Below are 19,094 nucleotides of genomic sequence, written 5' to 3'. Positions count from 1 at the left end.
GTGTTTCATCTGTTAGAATTTTGCCATGACTCTGGAACAGATTCCTCTAAAATGTAATAGTGGGATCTTAAAATCTTTCAATATAAGGATTTAATGTGTGCCATCTACCAATGACAACTCTGAATGAGGCTGCATGTGACAGCCTCCAGTATTAATTTAACAAATAATTCTTCAGGATATTTGAATGACAGTGAATTTACTGTCATTCACACACTCTGACACTGAAATTTCTTGAAAGTCAGAATGGAAAACAAGTTGGATTTACCTCTCCAAAAGACAACATATATTTTATAACTTTCATATTATAAACATGTGAAAGTAGAAGAAGAACCCAGTGAAGCAAATTAGGAAGAACAGAGCTCTCTAAGGGATCCCTGAATGTTTTTTCACAGAAAATCACAGGAGCTCTCTTCAGCATTGAGTAAAAGCTTAAGTAAATTGAGTATCCATTAAGCATTGAGTAAATAAACATCTGTGATTTCCAGGCTCATTGTCATGCATGTTTTTAAAGTTATCCACAAACCCTTTAAATATGTTTGGCATTTCTATCTCTTAGAAGCTGTTGGGAAACTTTTGTTACACTCCTTGAGGTGAATAAAACAGACACTTGCTCTGAAACATTGCAAAGCAAAGCACAGACAATTGGTGTCTTGGTTCAACCCAGGCAGCACCTCACAGCCCCTCGGTCACTCCCCACCAGTGGGATCAGGAGGAGAGATGGGAGGGTAAAAACTGGAGTGGGTTGAGATCAAGGCACTTGAACAGGGAAAGCAAAAGGCACCACATGGGCAAAGCAAAAGAAGGAATTCCTTCAGCCCTTCCCAGGGCTGGGCAGCTGTTCAGCACCTCCAGGAGAGCAGGGCTCCATCCCACAGAACAGTGACTTGGGAAGACAAAAGGCATCCTCCCAAATGTTCCCCCTTCCTCCTTCTTCCCCCCACTGCATATCCTGAGCATGAAGTGACATGGTCTGGGATATCCCTGGGGTCACAATAATGCCTTAATAATTTTGGGGGTTTTTTCTCTTCAAATGTCTGTAACTTGGTGTAGTTCTGTGCTCTTACAGCATGCTGAAAACCTCTGTTCCCAACACATTTAACCAAAACAAAGCTCTCTGGATAGAGATTCAAGGACATATTCATTACCCCAGGGCCAGAAAATATCTAAACAACAGTGGAAAGGGGGGAGCAGGGCCTGGGGTGGTCAGTGTCATCGCCTGAAGGTGTGATTAGAGAATTAGGGACCAATATGCTAATAAGAAAAAACTTATAAAAGGTGAAGAGCTTCTGACCTGGTGTCCATTTTGGGTGTAGTCCCTGAGGGAGACTTAGCCCAAATGTACCTTGAAGGCCTTGAATAAATTTGTCTGCTTTATATACACCTAATTGTTTTGGCCTCTGTTTCAGGTAGCCTGTTCCAGGCATCAGAGTCACCCAGAGATAAAGGACTGAATGTCTGCTGTGACCCATGAGAGCTCTGCAGCCCCTGGGGACACAGCAGGGACAGGGAAAGGAGTGTGGGCAGTGCCTCCTCTGAGCCTCAGAGAACTTCCAGAGGAGGATCCAGGGCAGCCCCAAGGCCATCTGGCAGGCCTGGAACAAGGCAGGCAGCTCTGAGCAGCCTCCATGGCCCCAGCAGAGCTCGTGTGGGAGGGCTGAGTGCAGGGAGCACCATCAGCTGCCTGTGTGTCCCAGCTGGAGCAGCAGAGCCCAGCAGAGGCAGCCCATGGCCCCGGGCAGCACAGCCCCCGTGCTCTGCAGAGCAGCACCCCCAGCTCTGTGGGGCTGTGGGGAGCAGGGCAGGGGCTGCAGCAATGGCTGCTCAGGCCAGCACAGCCGTGATCCCCTGGGAAAGGCTCTGTGGGCAGCTGGGATGTGCCAGGAGAAGAGCAGGAGCCCTTGTGTGTGTGCACAGGAGTCCTGGCAAGAGCTGGGGCAGCAGGAGCTGCCCGAGGAGCCCTGGGGCAAACTCTCTGCTGCTGTCCTGGGCAGTGGGGCTGTCCTGGGGCTGCAGGAGATGCCAGAGCTGAGGATCTCCTGAGCATTCCAGACACAGAGTCACTGTCCCTGACCTCCATTGCTTCCCATTCTTGCTGCAGGGCCAGATAGGACTGGGCTGCTCTGCTGGGCTGGGGCAGAGGTAGGGAGAGGCTGGACTGGGCAGTGCCAGGGAGGGGAAAACAATGGACCCTTGGTTATACAAGTCCCTGCAGTGTCACAATGGTTCCATGGAGCCCCAGAGTGTCACAATGATCTCCCTTATTCCATGGGCCCCCAGAGTGTCACAATGTCCCCTCAATTCCACGAGGCTCTGAAGTGTCCAAATGGTCTCCATGGTTCCTGAAGGCCCTGCAGTGTCACAATGGCCCTTGTTTCTATGGGGCCCTGAAGGACCCCAGAAAGGTCTCCTTGGATCTGCAGTATGACAGTGGACCCTTGGTTGCACGAAGCCCTGAAATGTCACAATGCTCTCCTTGGTTCCGTGGTTCTCCACAGTGTCACAGTGTCCCTTGGCTGGTTAGGGCCCCATGATGTCACAATGGCCCCTTGGTTCATGAGGCCTTGCAATGTCACAATGGTCTCCTTATCTTCATGGGGCCCCACAGTGTCACAATGGCACCTTGGCTCCTTTAAGCCCCACAGTGTCACCATGGTCCCCTGGGTTACACAAGGCCCTGCAGTGTCACAATGCCCCTTTGGTTCTATGGGGCCCTCAGTGTCTGTTTTGCTGGTGGGCAGTGTCAGTACCAACAACAGAGACACCAACTGAGGTGTAATTTATTATAACACAAAACTGCAAAGAATTAAAAAAGGAGAAGCTCAGCAATGCACAGATTCATTAGCAAAGAATCATAAAAGGATAAGATGGACAAAGCACCCAGTCAGCACTACCAAAGATTGCCTGAAGGGATTTAGAAAGATCCATCACCAGTTAGCCTCAGACTTTACCATCACCCAGCCCCACACATCAGCTGGGGAAGCTGTCACAGCCAAGGACTGCAGAGCCACTCTGGACACTGGGAATTCCTGCAGCTGTGTCCACCCACAGGTGAGGCTTCCAACCTCGCTGGGAGAGAGCCCAGCTTGGAGAGTGCAGAACAAACAAACTGACAGCACTTCCAGTGCAGGAACATCTGGATTCATTCTCCTCTTGGATTCTCCCAAAGCCTGGCCAGGGCTCAAGGAGGAACCAAGGGAGATTTCTTTCATAGTGCAGCCCCAAGAAAGACAGATGGGGCTTTGTCTGGCTTCTAAATACAAAAAGGTAAATACATGTTTCACCAATGCACAGATACATAGATCATTTTGGTAATAATGTTTCATTAATGAGCAGATACAAATATAACCATTGACTGGAAGGTTCGTCAAGAGGTCAGTATTGCTCAGGCCTCAGTAAAGGACTGTTCAGGCCTTAGTCCTTCAATGGGTCCTTTGACTGACAGATGAACTACAACCTTCATCAGAATTCTTTCAATAATACTCTTTTAGAATAGATTTAGGTATTAGGCATAAAGGCATCACCACTTGTTTTCAATTAAGTCCCGTTCAAGTTCATTACTCAGATCTATACTTTGCATTCCTTTTAAAACATGCCTAAATAGTTCCTATTCTCTATGTTATTTATCAAATCCCCCTTTTTACTGAGACTGTGTCTCTTTTCAGACAAGTCTCAGTGCTCCATTTTTTAGCACAAAGTGTCACAACAACTCTAACATGGACTCATAACACACGAAGTGCACACACTGCAATGATTACAGTCACTGCCACAAATGCATTTCACAGCAGCCTCCAATTTGGCAGCCATGAAGCCAATCCCAACAGGGAGAATTTTCTTCTTTCTGCCACTCTTCTTACTGCTCTTCCTATCAAGGTGATTCCTGACTGTTGAACTCAAACCCATCACTGACACAAGTGCATCATTCCTGTCCTAGAATAGCACAAGTTCCTCCCTGGACAGAAAGCAGATAATCCAAGGCCATGGAGTTCTGCAGAGCCCCACTGGTGTTTGTTGGAGCTCATAGGATGAGCTATTCAGTATTTTAACATTACAATTTTCTACTTCTTCTCATAATCAAATTAGCTCATTAACATAAACTCCATAGGATAAGGCAGTGCCCATGGGACACAGGGTGAACCAGAATCTTTGGCTTTCTGAAATCAAAGGCACTCTTTGGGTGGAAAATGTTCCCTTGACCCTAACTCTTCCCTGTGGTTGCTAAAGTAGCCAAAAGGGTGGCACTGCAGCTGAGAGTGGTGTAACACTGACCCTGAGCAGCTCCAGCACCCCAAGCTCTACTGACATTGTGAGTGATGTTCAAGCACAGAAATCCTTTCACATTGTGGCCTCTAGCTATAACAAGGTAGGTTTCTCCTGAAGGCAAATCCTAGTGAATCCTCTAAAATTGATAAATGTATTCCTTTTTTCCACAGTACAGTTTTTTTTAATTATCCCTTCATTGTCTCTGTTACAAGTCAGAGTCCATTGACAGAGTTCTGCCACCCTGTAGCGTGGGCCCTCCAAGGGAATCCTGTTCCTCCCGACATTAGTTGAGAACAGACCCAGCAATTAGTTACACTGAATACTTTGGCTACTTTGACCTTTATATTTTCATAAGTATTTTCATGACTAATCCCTTGGTGAAACTCCAGAGGTGATTCTAGCAAACAAAGATTCTGGTTGACTATCAAGATACAACTTACAGACATAAGCAATACTTCAGTGACAAGGTTATTCATTCTTTTTCCTCAATCTCATTCAGGTCAGGAACAATAATTCCATTGTCCATGGAGCTGGCTCCTTTTTCATTCCACAATAATGCCCCAAGGTCCTTTGCTGTTCAGCTTCACCGCGGTGTCTGTGGGTAACAAGGCTTGGTGGGGTCCTTTCCCCTTTGGCTGGAGAGCTGCCAGGTCCCAGTCCTTGAGGTGCTCCAGGCTCCTGGCTGGAATTCCTGTGGAAGGCACTCAGGGTCACATCAGCCTTCACATGGAGCCCTGTGGATCAGAGCATTTTCCAAAGGGAACGTTGGGGCAAACAGGGAGATTTGGTCTGGCAGGATCTGTGAAACAACATCCTGTAACATCTACTTGTTCTCCCATAGAACACTTGGCTGCAGGGACATATTCTCATTGTTCCTGACCAGGTTTCAGGATTAAAACTGTGTTGCCTTTCCCCAGAGCTGTTCCTTCAGCTGGCTCAGGAGGGCCATTTGGCCTCTGGACCCACACCTTGGCTCCATTATTAGGACTTCTGGATCCAAACCCTTTATCTCCAGAAGCAGTACAGATTTGAGGTGGATGTCCTTTTTTCCCAACTGTTTTTAAAACTGTATTATCAGTAATTGTCCTATCCTGTCATGGGGTTGCATAATCAAATCTTGTTCACTATTGTTAACATGAATTTAATTTCTTCTTGATTATTTGTATTGATTACTCCTCCCATGACATGAACACTTTGCAAGGCCAAGCTGCAGTGAGCAGTTATCAAACCAAAGTGTTCTGGAGGAATCTGAATTCCTGTTTTGGTATTGATAACTCTCATTTGCTTCTGATTTATCCTCATTAAATCTAATGCATTAAGGTCCAGCCATGCAGCTTCTGGCTGCAGGGGTGGACCTGTAAGGGTCCGTTCTCTGTCGCTGTTGAGCAGCTAGCAGAGTAATGAATGCATCGGTTCTCAGTGGCAAGAAGGAATGACCTTTATTGTTTTGATTTCATCACATTTATAGAGTTCTCAAAAGTCACCCAGATTGGTCAGTCAGAAGCCTTCCCCCAGGCCTGATTGGCCAGGCCTGCACTGTCCAAGTTCTGGGACACTGTTCCAAAACATCCAAACTTTATCTTTATTTACAAAACACAAGAAAACCTCTCATGGGAAAAACTGTGCTAGCCACAGTTCTCCATCAGGACAAGTTCCCATCTCCTTGTTTTTTCATCTGCTCTTTTAACAAACCCTCCATCCGTTCCACAAATCCTACAGCTTCTGGATAGATTGGTATATGAAAAACCCAGCAGCCTTAATCACTTTATTTCTCACAGTAACAGACAAAGCATTCCATATCACAGTATCAGAAAACCCTATAAAAATAGCTAATTTCATCCCATCCTCCTTTTTTCATTTTACACAAACTCGCCAATTTTCCCACTGACGCTCAGGTCCTGGCCAAACATTTTCTGTAGGGTATTTAGTGTTACATTCCTGAGCAGCAAAAGGTAACAAATTAATACTGTCAGCATTATTTCATATGATTATTTAGTTTTGTGTGTATATATCTATATATACACATATATAAATATACATATTTTAATTATATTTTTACATATAATTCTATTATATATATACATATACATATCTATTATATTGTTATATCATTTCACTTGGACAAAGCAATCTGAGCTCAAGATTAAAAACTTCTGTTGCTCCATGTGGGAGCATTCCAAAAACAATTGTTCCTTCTGTTGGTGCTTTTTCCAATATACTGTTAACAAAATTTATCCTCATCTTCCAAAACCCACAAGTTCTTTTCCTTTTTCCATATGCAATTTTGGATGCATTTTAATACATCCAGTGGATCAGCTGCTTTTTAGCTGACTTCCCCATTGCTCACACGGTGCTCTGATCTCAGCCCACTCCAGAGCAGTGAACTACAGGGAAGGTCTTCCCAACCAGGAATCTTGGATGGGACCAATTCCTTACATTAACATTTAAAAAGGGACATTTTGTTCTGATCTGGACAGACTATGCCAGTTTTATTTTGCCAGTGGGCAGGGCCAGCACCAAAGACACAGACACCAACTGAAGGAATCAGTGCAATTTCCTATAGTTCAGGGCAGCAAAGAATCACAACAGGAGAAGCTCAGCAATGCACCCAATCATTCCTACCAAAGATTGGCTGGAGTGATTTAGAAAGATCCATCACCAGTTAGCCTCAGACTTTACCATCACCCACACATCAGCTGGGGAAGCTGTCACAGCCAAGGACTGCAGAGCCACTCTGGACACTGGGAATTCCTGCAGCTGTGTCCAGCCACAGGTGAGGCTTCCAACCTCGCTGGGAGAGATCCCAGCTTGGAGAGTGCAGAACAAACTGACAGCACTTCCAGTGCAGGAACATCTGGATTCATTCTCCTCTTGGATTCTCCCAAAGCCTGGCCAGGGCTCAAGGAGGAACCAAGAGATTTGACTTTGACCATACACCCCCAAACCAGGCCAGATGTTGGATTTCATGGCCTTGTTTAGCTTCTAAATACAGAAAGGTAAATACATGTTTCACTAATTAGTGGATACATCTATCACAGTGCTAATGATCATGAATATTTTGTTAATGAGTGGATACAAAGATAACCTTTTGTTGGAAGGTTCATCGAGAGGTCACCTTTGGCTCAGGCCTGTTGTTCAGGCCTCAGTCAGGCCTCTTGTTCAGGCCTTGGCACTTCAGGGATGTGGTTTAGTGCTGGGCTGACAGTGCTGGGTGAACGGCTGGGCTTGATGAGCTCAGAGGTCTTTTCCAACAGAAAGGATTCTAGAATTCAAGGATTCTATCTGCTCCATTCAGCCTGGTCCATGTTAGCAGCATTACTTTGCTCAGAAAGTTCCCTCTTGGTCAGCTCTGGAGGCCGAAGGCTTCAGGCCCTTTAGCTCCTGGTTATAAGCTGCTCATGCTGAACAAGACGAGTCGGAGAGAAGAATACAGTTCATCCAATTCCTTCTGGGACACTGAGAGGGGAGGGTGTGAAAACAGGAGCATTGCTTGGTGTCACCTCCTCTCTGCCCTTCACGCCTTTCAGTGCTCTGAAACAGCCAAGAGCTTTCTTCAAGAGTGCAAGGAAGCAGCTGTTCCTTCTGCCAGGTCTGCCTCTCTCCAGTCTCTGCACTTGACTGCTTTTGTCCCTCTTGCTGTGCTCTCTGTTCCCCCTCTGCTCACTGGCTGCTGCCCAGGACTGTGGAACTGGCCCAGATCAAGTGCTCGAGAGCCTCATTTCTCTGCCCTTGGAGCTGCCTGGGCACAGCAGCCTTTTCCATCTGCAAGCTCCATATGGACAGGAGGGCCCAGCTCCATTCCTTGCACAACCTCCAGGAGCCCAGGGCCTGCCATCTCAAGTCCCTGCTGGCACTGAGGGCTCCCAGGTGCCTCAGGCTGCTGTGACACCACTGCAAACAGGAGGCAAGAGTGGCAGGGGTTGTGCTCAAAGTCAGCTCCATTTGCTGCTGCTGCTGCTGCTGCTGCTGCTGCTGTGGGGTCATTTGTCCAGCCCTGCCCCAGACTCAGGGATCAGCTCCAGGCCCTGCTGCTGCTCCCTCGGGATCAGCCACAGTTTGGTTGCTGCTCTCAATGCCAGCAGAAACAGTGGCTGAAGCAGCAGCTGCTGACAGTGCCCCAAGCCCTGGGGCCAGAGGGAAGGGAGCTGCTTCACACGAGAACCAGGTGCAAAGGACATTTCTTTTTTAAGACATATTTTCTGGTTTAAGAAAAAAAAAGGGAAAGAAAAAACCACATGAAATACGAAAGATAAAAACAAAACTCAGGTGTGTAGTAAAAAACATTCTGTAACTTTGGATTAAAAGGCAACTGATCTTTTGTAAAAGAGAACTCAGTTATTTACTTTGTAAATGAGCTGATGGCATGGATCTATCTTACTGACCTCAGCAGCCTTTATTAAAGATTTTGGAGTTTGTTTCCAATATTGTTTTTTTTAATTGTGGTTGAAGTATTAGGAAATTGATTGCGCCCTGCCCGCTCCGAGCAGGACCGGGAATCTAAACTCTGTCAAACCCCAACTCCTTTAGAAGATGCCCTTCCTTCTCACTCTGTGAATGAGCTGTACATTCCCTCTGAAATTGTCAGTAGTTTCGTAAAGACCGAAAGTCCCACTTACAGCTTTTTGCTCTGGTTTGGAAGTGGAGAAGGGAAATTCTTCATTCACCAACTCCAGACTGCACTGCCTTAGGAACAACAGCCCACTCGCCAGGTTTGGCTCACTCGTGGCACTTCTAGAGGAGGAAGAAAGTGCAATTGCACAATTCCAACCCAAAAGGAATGAAGAGTGGGACAGACAAAACATCCTGTGGACATACAGGTGTTCAGCTGGGACTGTGGAGTGTTGGGGTTATTGCCAATTGGATGTGTATCCCTCACTGCAATCTCTGGGCCTGCAGGAGAGTCTCACTCACCTGCACAAGCAGAAAGCTCCGTCGGTGTGCTCAGAACAGGCTTGTCTGATGCAGAGCTGTCAGAGCAATGGGAGGGCAGAGCAGGCACAGCTGTGCTCAGGGCTGAGCCCCAGCAGAGCCCTGGCAGAGCCCAGAGCAGCCTCAGCATCCGCAGAGCCCTGCTGGAAGGAGAGAAACCAGAAACTGCCCGTCAGCTGAAGGCTCCTGTCCCCCTTGTCCCAACTGCCTGCAGTGCCCAGGCCATGCTGGCTGAGCTCAGAGCTGTGCCCAAACCTCCCCATCGTTGCTGCCTCTGGGAGGAGAGCAGGAGGGCAGGACGTGTGTGCCCAGCCTCCAGCCAGCCATGGCAGATCCACTTCCTCAGCAGCTGCCCAGAGCCAAAGAGCAGCTTGGCAGATGACTGAAGAAGTTGCCTCCATCCCAGCCAAAGGGGAAAACTTTTGGGGCCCAGCTAGGCTGTGCAATGCACAGATGTGGGAGCATCCCCCTGGCTTTGAACTCACCTGCAAATTGGGTGTGGAGTGTGTCTTTGAAGAAAGTGCCACAGTGATTAAAGCTGATCATCTTCAGCTTGCATGTCGCCAGGTCAAGGAAGAGGTTGTCAATCCTTGAAGTCCTCCTTGGTGTCTCCAGGTGCAGCTCCACCTGGTGCAGCATCTCCAGGGGCTCCTGCTCCTTCCCTGGGGGCCACACCAGGCTGTCAGTGTTCTGCCCAGGGCCCCAGACAACAATGAACCAGGACAAGATGTGTGGAGCTGTTACCTCCCAGGCTCCTGGATCAAACTGTGCACATGGATCTCTCCCATCTTCTAAGGCAGACGAATATCCTGCATCCAAGGGTCGTTGAAGAGGTCGTCCAGTGATGGCCTGTCCAAGGGTTGCATGGACAAACACCTCTTAATAACATCTTGGCACTCTGAGGAGAGAAACCAGAAACTGCCAGTCAGTTGGAGAAGGGTCCTGTCCACTTTTCCCTCCCTGTTCCCATGCCCAGGCCATGCTGGGTGTGCTAGAACTGTGCCTAAACTTCCCAAGGCATTCTCTGTTTTGGAGGAGAGCAGGAGAGCAGGACATGTGCCACCTCCTCAGCAGCTGCCAGAGCAGGATGCTCATGAGCCTGCTGCTCTCTCCCAGCACTGGTATTCCCCCTGTGCCACAGAGATGAGGATCCACCTTGAGAGAGCCGTCGTGGGAACAAGATCCGCCCCCAGATGATCTCCTGGCCCCTCCTGAATGGGTGCTTCCCGACGACCAGCTGGTACAGCAGGAGGCCCAGGGTCCAGATCGTTGCTGCCCCACCGTTGTAGAATTTGAGGTGGATCCACTCTGGTGGGCTGTAGGACAGGGTTCCTGTGGAATACAGATGGAGTTCATCAGGGGATGCTGCTGCTCCCAGAGCCTCACCCCACATCCCTGGGCATGCAGGGGCTGCACCAGGGGCACACAGGGTGACCTGCTGCCCTCTCGCCAGCACCTGTGACTCATGTACAAACTTTGGGTTGCAAAAGAAGCCACTGGTGTTGGAATGAGGCAGCAGAAGCCCTGGGGAGGTCCAACCACGACACGCAAAATAAAACCATTCCCAGAGGTGGGAAAAACCACTCTCATCCCTGCCTGCATTGCCCCCAAAAAACAATTACAAGCCAAGACAAACAAGGGGAGTGGAGCAGTCCAAGACCTTCCTCACCTGCCTACCAAACTGGCTGGGGCATGGGGTCTGACACCCCTCACGGCTACACTCATTGGGTTTTGTCAGACTGACTGCCCCAGCCCCAGCCCATCCAAGGGCAGAGTGGGTGGTGAAGGTGGTCAACAGGGCTGCAAGCTGCCCCCCTTCGACCCCCACCCAAAAGTAACTTGGGTGAAGAGTTAATCCCATGCCTGGCAGCTATAGGAGAAGCCCCGGTGCTACACCCAGGCTGGACCATGAGATGCCCAGGAGCATCCCCTGGGAAGGCTCACCTGCAAATTGGGTGTAGGCTGTGTCTTGGAGGAAGGTGCCACAGCCAAAATCGATGAGTTTCAGCTGCATGGTGTCCAGGTCGAGCAGGATGTTCTCAGGCTTGATGTCCCTGTGCAGCACCCCGCAGCTGGTGCAGTGCCGCACAGCCTCCAGCACCTGCCGGAACATCCCCCGTGCCTCCTCCTCCGGCAGGAACCTCCGCTCCGCCAGGAAATCCGACAGGTCCTGACAGCGCTCCGGACGCTCCAGCACCAACAGGTAGTCGTCGGGGAGCTCAACCCACTCCAGGAGCTGGATGACACCAGCACAGCCAGTGGACACCTTGTGCAGCAGCACGATCTCCAGGGGCGCACGGGTGCCATCGGGCTGCGGGAGGACCACGATGCCATCAGTGGGGCTGAGGCCATGCCAGGGCTCTGGGACCCCTCACCCAGCCCGGGATGCTCTGCGCCCCCCGCTCACCCCACGCCCGCTCTACCTCCCTCGAGGCGTCCTGGCAGCTCCCACCCTGCCGGGCCCCGGCTTATCCCCGCCCGGCACGGCCCGGGTTCTGCCGCTGGCCCCGCTCACTCACCAACTCGCCCCAGTGATGGATGCGATCCCTCGAGACACATTTGATGGCCACCTGCGAGCAAGAGACAGCAGCGGGCTCAGCTCGCCACCCGCCCTGCCGAGCCCCACCCTCCTCCTCCTCCTCCTCCTCCTCCTCCTCCTCCAGCCCCGCCACTCACCGGGGCGCCGTCCGCTAGCCGCGTCCCCGCGTAGACTCTGCCGAACCCGCCTGTGCCCAGCAGCGCACCCAGCCGGTACCGCTCCTGCAGGGCCTCCTGCGCCTTCCCTGCGGGCGACACGCGGCCGTCACCGCTCGGCCCGGGGCCACACACGGCCCCCGACCGCCTCTGCACCGCCCCGGGCCGGGCATCCCCCTCTGAACGGGGCATGGGCGGCTCGGGGCCGGCGGCCGGACTGCCGAGCGGCGGAGCTCGGGCCGGGGAAGGCGCCGCGCAGGCGGCAGGAGCGGCCGCGCCGCGTGTGTCCTCCTCGGGCCCCGGGAAGAGCCGGTAACGGGGCCGGAGCTGGGGTCGGGGCCGAAGCTGGGGCCAGGGTCGGGGCTGGGGCCGAAGCTGGGGCCAGGGTCGAGGCCGGGGCCGCGGTCGGGGTCGGCACTGGACCCTGCGTCGGGACCGGGGCCAGGCTCGGGACAGACGAAGCCAAAGGGTGGCGATGCCGCCCCAGACCCAGCCACTGATGCCCGCCCAGCAGCGCCACAGCCAGGCTCGCCGGAGCCGGGCAGAGGCGAGAGCGCGGCGGGACGCCCAGGGGCGGGGAGGAGGCAGCCCCGCCCGGGACCGGGAGCGAGCCTGGGGCATGGCCCGGGCTGGAAGGGGAAGAGGGAGGGCGAGAAAGGAGGGGACACAGGGAAAGGGACACCGGGAGAGGCTGTGGGACAGGGGGAGAGGGAGAGGAGGAGCAGGATAAAGGGAAGGAGAGGGTCCTAGAAACTCTTGTGTCGCCGCTGCCGCCGCTGCCGCCGCTGCCGCCGCTGCCGCCGCTGCCGCCGCTGCCGCCGCTGCCGCCGCTACCGCCGCTGCCGCCGCTGCAACTGAAGCTCCGGGGCCGTTAGTCCGAGTGGCCGTTAGTCCGAGTGGCCGTTTGTCCGAGTGGCCGTTTGTCCGTTCCCCGCTCGCCCCCGCTCGCCCCATGGCCGAGCCCCGCGCGCCCCTGGGGGCAGCCCCTGAGTCTGTCCAAACACGGGAACTTTGCCGTGTTCAGCCCACATCCAGAGGCTTGACTGCTGCACAGTGGCACAGCAATCCCCTTGGCTGCTCTGTGCATTGTCCCTGCTGAGGGTCAAACACTAGCAGAGCACATTCCCTGTCTCTAGAATTCATACCTGACCCAAGCACTGCACTTGTGTCTCCAGCATTGCTTTCCAAGCAGAACGGGGGAAGACAAACTGTGTGTAACTCATGGTATTACAGAGAGTCTAAAACATGCTAAGTCATAGATCTTCGAGGTGAGAGCCATTTGCAGTTAATGGCATGGAGAAGTAGTGCAACATGGAAAAAGAGAGCACATAAATAAATAGAGGAAAACATCTCAGATTGTTTCTTTGCATTTTCATTTCACTTCTGGAAAGCTGTTTCAGTTTTCCAGGAATCTTCTCCACAGTCCTGTTTGCTCTTTTCAAGAACCTTTCCTGGAGGGAATGAATTGCAGGAATTATTGGGCTGCACTGGCCCTGGCCGGGTGCCTGGTGCCACCAAAGCCGCTCTGTCACTCTCCTCACAGGTGCAGGACACAGAACTCAGGAGGAAAGGCTCGTGGGCTGGGATAAGGGCAGGGAGAGGTCACTCACTGGTCACTGTCAGGGGCACAACAGACACAAGCTAGGGAAATTAATGGAATTGATTTCTAAGCAAATCACAGTAGGAGAAGGAGAACTAAAACAAACCCTAACAAAACACTTTCCCCACCCCTTTCTCCTTCCCAGGCTCCCAGCCTCCACCTGCAGTCCCTCCTCTGCTCTCTCTGCAATTGGAAATTTGTCACCAGCCACAAACTTTGCTTTAGCCTCATCTCGGGATCTCTTTCCAGAGAGGAAGAACTTTCTCCAACAGAGATTTAGAGTGCAGCAGCCTTTAAAGCTCAGGGTGTTTCCCCCTTTGCATGGAGCCAGTGGATCTGCTGGCCCCTGGCCAGGGCCTGGCAGAGCAGGTGGAACCTGGGTCCTGCTGCAGGAGCTGGGGGAGCTCCAGGTCTCGCTCTGGCCGCTGGGGCAGCCACAACACAAGCCGTTCCCAGCCAGGAGCCGAGGGCTCCGTGTGGCTCTGCAGGACCTTGTCCCTGGGGCTCGTCTGGATCAGCGCGGGCAGCTGGGCTGCACTTGGCTTCCTTTGTGTCCCTGCTTCCCCTGGGACAGCAGCTGCCCAGCGCCGAGGGGACAGCAATGGCACCGGGGCAGTTTGGGGTGAGGTTCAGTGTCAGTGCCTGGCAGAAATCCCAAATCCTTGCCGAAGGAGCAGAGAGTGCTGACAGAGCACAGGATGCTCTGCTGAGCACGGGATGGACCAGGGGGGATGTGAGACAAGCCGGGATGGGAGTCAGAAATAAAAGGAAGAGGAGAAGCGGACAGGAGAGGAGGAGGAGAGACAGAGGAGGAGGAAGAGCGGGTGGGGAGGAGGGATGGAAGAGGGGGAGCGAGAGGAAGGGGAGGGATAAAGGGGGAGGAGCGGGGAAGAAGAGGAAGGGGAGGGGAGGAGCAGCACGAGAAGCAGGAGAAGGAATCACCACGTGTGTCTATTGTTCTTTGTGTCCGCAACCCTCGGCCCGGGAGCATCGCCCCCCCAGGATATCCTGCAGGTGAGCGGGCAGGGGGAGCTCGGCCCAAATATCTTGGGCGGTGCCTGCGGTTCTTTTTTTGGGGGGGGGAATTTTTGGACCTTGCAGGACTTCAGAACGGAGCCCCAAATATCTTTGGTTGCTCCTGGGAGGGTTGGGTTTTTCTGTGTACGTTGCCGGGGGTGGGGGGAGGGGACTGGGGCGGATGTTTGGATCTTGCAGGACTCCAAATGAGAGTCGGAAACGCCCCTTGGGGGAGTACTGGGGAGTCCCCTAGACGCGAGTTTTTCAGGGGTCCCAGTGCCGGCTGCCGGGAAAGATGGGATGGGATGGGATGGGATGGGATGGGATGGGATGGGATGGGATAGGTGGGATGTGGATTGGGGTGTGGGATGAAGTCTGGGGGAGGGGGATGGGTGGGATGGGGGCCTTGGATGAGTCAGCCGAAGGTTGAGGGTGATGAAGCCGAGGGGACCCCACTCCTTAGGGGCTTGCGGGGTATCCAGCACCTGTGAGGGAGTTTTGGGGTACCCCTGATCCTCCGGGGGTGGAACTGGCAGCGGGGGGACACATGGCTCCGGCACCTCTGGACCCCACCTGCGCCCCCCCTCGCCCCCAGCGCCCCCGGGAGCGGAATTTGGGGAGGCGGGAGATGGGGGGCGCCCAGGCCGGGCCCCCCTTGCTGTCCCGGCAACTGGGGGCCGAGTGCGGGGGGAGCCCCGCGGGCATTGCCCGGCCCTGCCCGGCACGGCTGATGCCGCCCGCCCGCGCTGCGCACTGCTCCGGACTGGTGCTGCCAGTGCCGCGCGGGGCGGGGCCGCTTTGCGGACCCCCCAGGGCAGAGCGCTTTGGGCTGCTTTGGGGCTCTGGGCACCTGCAAAACCGGCGCTGGGCACGGCAAGAGCGTGTGGGGGCAGCTGGGGCCCTACTGGTGGCACTGGTGGTGCTGGGAGTCCCCCCGGCCGCGGGGTGAGCGGGGGGCGCGGTGAGAAGGGGGGCTGGGAGCCCAAATGGAGCAAAATGGGGATTGGGACCCCCAGAGTGGGCAGGAGGGGCCTGGAACCCCCAAAACCAGTCATAGGGGAGGGGGGTTAGGGATTGAGGGGACGATGGTGAAAGGGGGAGAAGTGGGGAGGAAAAGAGGGGGCTGGGATCCCCAAGAGAGCGGGAGGGCGATGGGAAAAAGAAATTTAATTGGGAGGGGTCTGTGGATTGGGAGAAGGATGGGAAGGGGGAGGAGAGGAGAGGGAAAGGTGGGGTTGGCACGGAAGCAGGGCAGTTCCATGGGAGTCCAGCCCTGTCCCTCAACACTGGATCCCTGGAGCAATTCCCTGGGGCTCTGGGGGAGGTGGATCTGCACTGGGGGTCCCCAAGCCCCCTGTCCATCCCTGGGGCTGATCGGGGGGTTCCCCCCACCCAGCAGCCAGTGCTGCAGCAGCCATGGGGCAGAGGAGGGTGGGGAATGGGGTTCTGGGGTGGGAGCAGAGGAGGAGGAGGAGCAGGAAAAGGAGGAGCAGGAGAACCATGAGATTTCCCCACCCACTGTGTCTGCAGCACCCCTGGCTCTGGGATCATTGCCCCCCCTGCATTCCACAGGTCACCAGGGAAGGGAAGCTCACCCCAAAGCTATCAGAGGGTCTTTGGGAGGGTGTTAGTTTTTGAGGGTGTTTGGAACTTGCAGATTCTGGAAGTGAGCGCCAGATACCTTTGCATGTCCCGGGCTGGGATATTTTGGGCTAAAGGGGAGGTTTGGATCTTGCAGGACTCCAAAGCTGAGCCATAAATGCACCTTTGGTGGAATATTGGGGAGTCCATTTGGGAATTGCCTGCTATCAGCAGGACAGGCCAATCGTTTTGGGGATCTGTGAGAGAGCCCAGGGGGGTGGAACGCAGGACTCCAAGAGTGCAGAGAGCAGAGAGGGGCAATACCGGAGCTGAGGGATCCCTGGCAGCCTGGAGGGGTGGGGGAGGCTGGAGATGAGGCAGGGCTGGGACACTGTGACACTGAAAGGGGTGATGGGGAGAGGGGGAAACCCCGAGTGCCTGGAGTGGGGGGAGCCTGAAGAGGGGGACCCTGGGAGCCCTTGGAGCCAAAGCACAACCAGGGAAGAAGGGACCCCTGGGAGCACCGAAACCCCACAGCATCCCTAATCAGGACCCAGGAGAAGGGGATCCCCAGGACCCATGGGAGCCCCAGCAGCTTCGAGAATGGGAAACCCCAGAACCCCATAGAGAGGAGACTGGAAAGGGGGAACTCCTGGGAGGCTTTTTCTGAACTCATTCTTATTTTAGGAGGAATTTATAGACACAAAAGAGCCGGTGACTTCTAGAGATAGACTTGGGCAGGAGGAACCCCCAACCCAAGGCACTCACACCCTTTTTTCACCCAGACGAGGATTTTCGTTTCCCAAAACTTGGCCAGATGGAGGAGGATGCTTTGAGGAAGAGGAAGATGCCCCAGGACAGCCAGGCAGGTGAGGAAGAAGTCACTGCCCCTTTCCTGCTCTCTTCTCCTCCATCTCTCAGCCCAGCATTGCCCCTGGCTGCAGGACAACCCTGCTGCTGACTCTGTCCTGGTAGGGATGGATTGGGGGGATCTCCTTCCCCTTCCCTCTGGCATGGAGGCAAATCCCAAATCCTCTCCTTGTCCTTCCTTCCCCAGACAACAAGCTGAGGAGAGAGACCAGGGAGGACAAGTCCTTATGGCAGAACCTCATGGAAGAGGCCATTTTGAGCAGCTCTGTGACCCAGGAATCAAACTGGAAGGAAAAGCCCCAGAGATGCTGCACAAGGAGAGGCTGCAAACCCAGCCCAGGGTGCTCTGAAGAGCAAAGACCCACCCTGTGCCAGGAAATTGGCAAGAGCTTTAGCTGGAGTTCAGAGCTGGAGATTCCTGAGAAGCTTCATGAGACCGAGAAGCCCTATGAGTGTGGGGAATGTGGGAAGAGCTTCAGAAAGATCTCCCACCTTATGGACCACCAGCGGATCCACACAGGGGAAAGACCCTATGAATGTGGGGAATGTGGGAAGAGCTTCAGCCAGAGCTCCAACCTGTTCAATCACAAGAGGATCCACACTGGGGAGAGACCCTACGAGTGTTCCGAGTGTGGGAAGAGGTTTCAGAGGAGCTCCAATCTCCTCATCCATGAGCGGATTCACACTGAGGAGAGGCCTTTCCGCTGCCCTGTGTGCAGGAAAGGCTTCAAGCACAAATCCACCCTCATCAGGCACCGGCGCATCCACACTGGGGAGAGACCCTATGAGTGTGGGGAATGTTGGAAGAGCTTCAGCCACAGCTCCACCCTGATCCATCACAGGAGGAGCCACACTGGGGAGAGGCCCTATGAGTGTCCCAAGTCTGGGAAAAGGTTTCAGACCAGCACCAATCTCCTCAGTCATCCGCAGATGCACACAGAGGAGAGGCCCTTCCGCTGCCCTGAGTGCAAGAAGGGCTTCAATTGCAACTCCCACCTCATCACCCACCAGAGGATCCACACTGGGGAGAGGCCCTATGAGTGTCCCGAGTGTGGGAAAGGCTTCACCCAGAGGTCTAACTTGACCAAACACCGATGGAGGCACCGGTAAGGGAAGCCCTGCGAGTGTCCCGAGTGTGGGAAGAGCTTAATGCACTGCTCCATATTCATCCTCCATCAGAGGACCCTCATTGGGAAGAGCCCTGGTGACCCACACTGCCAGTGACCTAGTGTTGTGGTTTGATCCTGGCCAAATGCCAGGCACCTACGAAATCTGCTTTCTCTTCTCTCCCCTGCTGCAGGTGTGCAGAGGGGAGGGAAAAAAAGCCCTAACACACACACACACACACACACACAGGGCTCAGGAGTCGAGATAATGAACCAGGCAGGATGCACTGAAGGGTAAAACAGGCTTAGAACTTAAAAGTTGCAAAGTGATTTATTGGTAACCTAACCAATAAATTTTGGTCAGCCCATGACCAAAATTTCTTCGCTGTTCAGGGAGAGGAGTCCTCTACGTAGCCATGGGTCCCTCCCACTGGAGACAGTCCTCTGCAAACTTCTTTGCCATGGGTCCAATCTCTCGAGCAGCAGCCACTGGAATCTGCTGCCCCATGAGTTCTTGTCCACAGGGTTCAGAGCTCTGAGCCCAGGCCAGGCTGTTTCCATCCCAAGGAACAAGGCCTTTCCCTGCACTGGGACTCCCACTGGATCACAGCTTCCTCCAGGCATCCACCTGCTCCTCTAACGTGAGCACCTCCCCACGGGCTGTGGGTGGATCTCTGCACCCCTCGTGGACCCCATGGGCTGCAGGGGGACAACCTGCTTCACTATGGTCCTCACCACGGCCAGCAGAGGATTTTCAGCTCCAGTGCCTGGAGCACCTCCTCCCCCACCTTCTCCACTGACCTTGATGTCTCCATGTTGTTTTCCCTCACATATTCTCACCTCCTCCTCATCCTCTGTCTAAAAAGAAGTGCTTGCTCACATTGTTTTGATTTCTTCTTAAATATGATATCCCAGAGGTGTAACCAACATCTCTAATTGGCCCAGACTTGGCCAGCAGCATGTCCATCATCTTCAGAGCCATCAGAGATTGGCTCTGCTGGACATGGTGAAAACTTCTAGAACATTCACTCAGGACA

At 53.5% G+C, this 19,094-nt stretch overlaps 2 protein-coding genes and 1 pseudogene across 2 annotated transcripts in view; 1 reads left to right on the top strand and 2 right to left on the bottom strand.

Annotated features, from left to right (window-relative positions):
• LOC146421112 (uncharacterized) overlaps positions 1–19,094 on the top strand; it is a 382,384-nt gene that overhangs the window by 104,801 nt on the left and 258,489 nt on the right. The window contains exon 2 of the mRNA XM_085047575.1: positions 17,425–18,002. Coding sequence (XP_084903701.1) covers positions 17,425–18,002 — 578 coding nt within the window. The remainder of the gene's footprint in view (positions 1–17,424; positions 18,003–19,094) is intronic.
• The window catches only part of LOC146421116 (uncharacterized), a 248,287-nt gene that overhangs the window by 19,604 nt on the left and 209,589 nt on the right, over positions 1–19,094 (bottom strand). The window lies entirely within an intron of this gene.
• LOC146421123 (serine/threonine-protein kinase pim-1-like) lies at positions 9,930–12,681 on the bottom strand (annotated as a pseudogene).

Source organism: Lichenostomus cassidix, unplaced genomic scaffold (assembly GCF_008360975.1).
Source record: "Lichenostomus cassidix isolate B80296 unplaced genomic scaffold, HeHo_3.0 HiC_scaffold_43, whole genome shotgun sequence".
In the NCBI taxonomy this organism is placed as follows: domain Eukaryota; kingdom Metazoa; phylum Chordata; class Aves; order Passeriformes; family Meliphagidae; genus Lichenostomus; species Lichenostomus cassidix.
The sequence above is the reverse complement of the archived record's forward strand: the minus strand, read 5'-3'. Positions and strand labels throughout refer to the sequence as shown.